Source organism: Capsicum annuum, chromosome 3 (assembly GCF_002878395.1).
Source record: "Capsicum annuum cultivar UCD-10X-F1 chromosome 3, UCD10Xv1.1, whole genome shotgun sequence".
Taxonomy (NCBI): Eukaryota; Viridiplantae; Streptophyta; class Magnoliopsida; order Solanales; family Solanaceae; genus Capsicum; species Capsicum annuum.
This window is the reverse complement of record NC_061113.1, coordinates 28,119,124-28,125,123: the sequence shown is the minus strand read 5'-3', so window position 1 is coordinate 28,125,123 and position 6,000 is coordinate 28,119,124. Positions and strand designations below refer to the sequence as shown.

Here is a 6,000-nt window from a genome sequence, read left to right as displayed (position 1 = left end):
TTATTTTACTCTTTTCTTATTAATATACATAATATAGTCGATATATATATAGCATTTAGTGTATATGTGAAATTTTTGTAATACATTTAAAAAAATTAAAAAATTTTATAATATTAAAAACATAAGGTATGTATTTATGTATTTTTTTAGATATTTTTTTCTGTTAATTTAGTCTGTATGATTGTAAGGAGGACAGTTTTTGAAACAAAAGAAGTGGGTTGAATTGGGAAAAGGCATCGACCAAGTGTCAAAAAAAGAGTGGACCTTTGCGTCTAAATAGAGGCCAACGCCGACCCTTTCACGTGGCCCCAATTAAACCCTAGTCTTCCCTCCTTTCTCCATTCTCCCTCTATATATACCTTCCCTCATTCTCTCCTCCATTCCTCCTCAGCTCGTCTTACCCTAAATTTCTCCTTAAGACAGAAAGTCGAAAGCTAGAGAATTTCTGTTCGCTGCTGTGGAAGCTAAATAAATAAAATTCCCTTCCGCCGCAGCGTTCTTTCTTATTTAGAGATTCTTTCGCTTTCGTCTCCCATTTGAAAAAAAATGGCTCGTTCTTTCTCTAACTCTAAGGTTGTTTCTGCTGTCGTCTCCGATTCCGTTTGTGCTTTTCTTAGCAGGTAATAAATAGAGATATCGAATTTTTAGTGTGTTCATAACATTATATTATGCGTAACGGAAACAGAACATGAGACTGTTTCTATTTTTCTTAGCAGATAATGATTGATACTTACATATAAGAATCTAGATCGAGGCGATCCTGCATTTGAAATCGATGAACGTGAATAAAGCTTCATCTATTTGAATTTTCTGTTGATATTTTGATTTTTATACTATCTTTTTGGTGTAAACCTCTCTCTCTATATATAGTAAGAATTCTATATAGATATGCATCTGAATCGAATTCTATCACAGTATTATAGTAAGAATTATGCATAAGGAAAACAGGGGAAGAGACTCTGTTTCTATTTTTTAAGCAGGTAATCATCAGTTTTAATTTTTTACGTTGATATTTGTGTAAATACATATACTACTAAAATATTTTCACTTATATAAGAATATATCATAAAGCATCTGAGTCGAATTCTCTGATTTTTGTCATAGCATTATTATAAAATTATGCCTAACGAAAACAGGGGATGAGACGCTGTTACTGTTTTTCTCAGCAGGTAAATGAATGTTAGTGTTCCAATCCTTTTTCTCCAAATTCTGTGATCCAATATTTGAAATCAGGGAAATAATGCTATAAATATGTTTTCTGCGAACCCTCAGGGTTGGGCGGGTGGTAATTGGCTTCAGCTTTGGGATGCTTCCTTTTAAGGTCTCAAGTTGGATTTCCACTGGGTGCAAACAATTTTTGAGGGCCATGGTGAAAACCCTGAATTACCTGTGGTGCCCCTGAATTACCCGTGGTGCACTTGCGGGAAACTCCTTGCCGAGGTCTGTGCACCCCGGGATTAGTCGGGACTCGAAGAGTCTCGGAGACCCGGTGCAAGTCAAAAAAAAATATGTTTCTGCGATCTTTTTTTTTTTTTTGTTGATGTTTACATCTATATGTTAAATTCTTTTGGCGAAGGTTTATATACTACTAATAAAATTTCTTCAACTGTATAAATATATATTTATAGCATTTGTGTAGTAATATGTGGTGTGTTGGTAGCATTATTATAAAATTAAGAAAACAGGGTACTAGACTGTTTCTTTTGTTCTTAGCAGGCAATGACCGGAACATCCGTTTATCCTGCGGATAAAAAGCCCCAGTATAATGAATGTTCCAATCCCTTTCGCTCGATAAAATTGGTGGCCTAAAACCTTGAGCCGCTTTTTTTTTAAATCGGTTTTGTGCGTCTCAAAATCAAATTAGTTCGATCATTCAATATATACATATACTGAACACTGGTAGCATTACATTGGGGGTCTAGTTAACGTGTTTGTTTGTTCTGATACATATAAATTTTCTTGTATGCAGGCGTGGATATGCGGCTGCATCACAAGGTGCAGTATCCAGTGTAGCTAAAGGAGGAATGCCAAGGAGCAATGTGATGATGCAAAAAGGCGGAGAGGAAACGTTGAAGACTTCATGGGTGCCAGATCCAGTTACCGGTTACTACAGGCCGGAGGGAAAAGCGAATGAGATTGACGCTGCTGAGCTTCGGAAGATGCTGCTGAAGCACAAACCCACAAACAACTAAAAAGAGCTATTGATTAAAAACAAACATGTGTCTTTGATCTCCGGTTAGTCATTCGAGGTCTTTGATTGACGATGAAATGAGTTGGAGAATTTAGGGAGACTCTGTTATGAGAAAAAAAAAAAAATAGTGAAATGTACTCCTTGCTTTTTAATTTTAAGCTTGATGTTTTTGTAATTTATCTACATCTTTTTTTATTAATGCAATAACAATTGCAGTATTATTATACTTTCATTTTTTAAGGGTAGTTATTTCTTATGACACATAAGAGACAAATAATCACGGTATAAAATGAAAAATTATTTTATTTCATGTTTGATGTGAGATATTAATTAATATTAAAATTATTTATCTTATTATTTACACCATAATAATAAAATAAACTATGCCAGATAGATGATGGAATAACCAACTTTAAAATAATTAATTTTAGAATTAATTATTCCGACCAAATGACCCCTACTAGTTTTACCTTCCTTCTTCTAGTTTATTTCAAAAACAATTTCGAAAAGAATGCAGTAGCTTTTCGTCTAACATATTTAAATACTACTCTTTAATATAATTATTCACTTAATATATTTAAGGTCATACCATTAAAAAATAACATTGGTATGTGTATATTTTTTAAAAAAAACTTCAGAAAAATTCGCAACCGCTATAATCTTTGTCTTTCGGATGAGCACTTTGTGCACACTGGGTAAATTTCTCACTGTGCAATCGCTCGTAAATCACACAAAAGATGTAAACCGCACTAGGTAAACCCCGTGTGATGAGTTAGATTGAGAAAGCATTAGGAGGATCGATATCATCTAATTCAAAAGTTTCTTTCGATCTCATGTTAAGTCGAAACTACACAAATAAATTAAAAACAAAATGAGTATTTATTTTGTAAATTGGTCAAAGAAAAGGTAAAACAGTATTCAGCATCCATTAATTAAATGGTACTACCATATTTTGCGGAAAAAACTTGGGTAAATCATGTTCTTTTTATTTATTTGCCTTCTGCATTGACTGACAATCTGAGTATTACTTTTTTTTCATTTCAAAATAATTGAATTATTGAATATGATACACCTTTTAAGAAAAATATCTAAGGACATATTGGTAGAATACTTTCCATTTTTACCTTTTTAATGATTCTTAATCTATTTTTCTAGAAAATGTGAAGTATACTTAACAACCTCATTAAATGAATAGGTAAATATAAAAAAATGTTCCAACAATTCTCTTGTTTTTTTAAAAAATTACTTATTTTAAACACTAATAATAATTCAATTATTATGGAATAGAGGGATTAACATTTATGATTCTTTTGAATATGGAGGTGTATTTAATTCTTTCAGAATTCTCCAATTTCCAGCTACTCTTTTGATTTGTAATTATTTAATACGGCATTCATTTTTTCTTTTTGGGAAGGTCTACATTGTTGCAACTTTTTTAATCAAACTAAAATTTTAATCATATCTTAGTTTTTTTTTTAACCATCTCAATACAATGAAATAAGTCAAATATCATACTAAAGTTATTAAGCACAATATAAAACACAGCAGATGTTTAGAGGAAATGATGTAAACATGTACTTGATTGGAAACAGATACTTCCTCCATATCAAAGTCATTTATTTGTGTCGAACAGATCATATATCGGAGGCAAAAAAACATATCATGTATTCTGTATTCACTATGGCATGTGTGATGTTTGAATTAAAAAAGACTGAAGTATATCAATTACCTCTTACAATTATTAGTAAATTTTATTTAGATGCTCAAGCTATATTAATTTTGAAATAGTTTTCATATAATTTTTTCAAATGCTCACTATGTAAATTAATTAATCATAATACAGATCACTTTATTTAATTATATTTACTTGTTTTAATAAATCGTAAAACCTCAAGTTTATTTCAATAAACTGAAACGTTTTAGTACATATTATCTATATATTACTTTGGTCGTTTTCCATAGAAAGGAAAATGTTCTTCTCAAGAAAATAAGTATGTTTTTTTTTTAATGTTTGATACGTAACATTATCTCAGGATATTTATATACAATTTAGAAGAATGTTATAAGGTAAGAATGAGAGTAGGAGTGCTATGGGATGGTTGGGGGTGAAGATGATGTTATGAAGATTGTAAAGGACATAATTAATGTAAAATGTCATTTGCAATTTTTTTTTAATTTATTTCTATTAGGTAATTCTTTTTATTATTTTGGTTGCAACTTATTATTTTTTGAAAAAATATTTTTCAAAAATTTTAATTAATTGAACATAAAAAAATTTAAAAGTATTTTCTTTCTTACTCAATATACCTAATATCCTTAATCATACTCTAAATTATAGGTATTTTTATTAATCTTATATGCCCTTCAGTCGTTGCCTCCGTCATCTTTATCTTTAGAAGATGGCAAACAATATTATGCCATGCTTTAGAAACGAGGAGGGGACAGTGTGGTTCACTTTATAATTAGTATAAATAACATAAATACCAACTCTTTTGAAAGTAATTATACTTTCTCCCATTTTTTTAATTACTTTATTCTCTTTCACTATTAATATACATAACACAGCCGCTATATACACAGCATTCTGTGTATATGTTGAGATTTTTGTAATATGTGTAGGAAGTTGAGATTTTTTGTAATATTGAAAACATAAGTTGTGTATTTGTGTAATTTTTAATTAAATTAATCAAATTAATTAGGGCCATTAATCATGGAAAGACACTAGTAACGTCTGTGAATGCTGCCTTTGCTTACGGAAAGTTTAAGGCTATAATTAATTAATTAATTAATTATTAGAACAAGCTACTAATAAAGTAGCAGTAAATCTTTTTGTTCTTTGTACACCTTGCTCTTCTTGAACCCCATCATCAAAGAGGTCCACACCTTTGTTGAAATTGGAATTTTCTTGAGCCTAAAAGCAGAAGTCGAGTTTGTGTTCAGACTACTTTCTTTGAAAACGTTACGGGTTGTCTTGTTAGAGTTATGAAGTATAAGAACGGTAGCAATTACCTATGTAAATATTAGTTTAATTATTAATGTATTAATTAATTCATTTTCTATCATGCATAAATAATACGTAAAACTTATAAATATATAAGCTATGCGATAAAGAAAAACATGAACCAAACATTAATATTAACAATTCTATGTTTTATGTGGAAAGAGTAAAAACCAATTAAACAATGTATCGACAACATACCCAGTGAATCAAACACTGTATAACTTAATGCTATATTTCATGTGAGTATTATTTTTCCTCATTTTTGTAACCAAAGAACGTATAAAGTTAGATAATTTGAATATATGAATAACTTTATTTCAAACAACACCTAACTGATATTCAAGAAACAAAGAAGTGTTCTCTTGTCATTTTCATCGTGCTTAGTCATGTGTTTTTCCACGCGTGTTAAAAGAGTGATAAGTCGAATCACAATGCTACTAATGGCAAACACAACCAACAGAGCCTGAGGGGAAATAACGAAACAATGTGAACCATGAGATGCCCGACTTCTTCACGAAAGTTTTAAAATATAGCATAGGCAATATCAATGACTACCGTGTTTAGTCAAGATGCATTGCACTAACATGCACCCCAATTAAATTCCATTATATCAGTCACCTCCCACTAGGAATAGATAGCAAGTAACTCTGTCCGCCAAGCTTATGACGAATGAAAAGAAATCGCCTAGCATTTTTGTCTCGGCTGAAATTTAAGCCTAATACCTCATGATTTTTAACCCACTCCACTGACGCCACACCCTGTGAGTACTAAGATGCATTGCATATTATACATGATACATGGAGAATTA

The 6,000-nt window shown here is 30.9% G+C and overlaps 1 protein-coding gene across 1 annotated transcript; it reads left to right on the top strand.

Moving 5' to 3' along the window:
• Positions 1–265: 265 nt before the first annotated feature.
• Positions 266–2,417, top strand: LOC107864041 (protein SENESCENCE-ASSOCIATED GENE 21, mitochondrial). The gene is made up of 2 exons (XM_016710297.2): positions 266–620; positions 1,970–2,417. The coding sequence occupies exons 1-2, from the start codon at positions 547–549 to the stop codon at positions 2,190–2,192; spliced, it is 297 nt and encodes a 98-aa protein (XP_016565783.1). The 5' UTR covers positions 266–546; the 3' UTR covers positions 2,193–2,417.
• Positions 2,418–6,000: the final 3,583 nt, after the last annotated feature.

Bases quoted from the DNA above. Each gene is read 5' to 3' on its own strand.
- LOC107864041 (XM_016710297.2), top strand. From the start codon at position 547: ATGGCTCGTTCTTTCTCTAACTCTAAGGTTGTTTCTGCTGTCGTCTCC. The intron at 621-1,969 runs GTAATAAATAGA...TCTTGTATGCAG, and splicing joins GTTTGTGCTTTTCTTAGCAG to GCGTGGATATGCGGCTGCAT.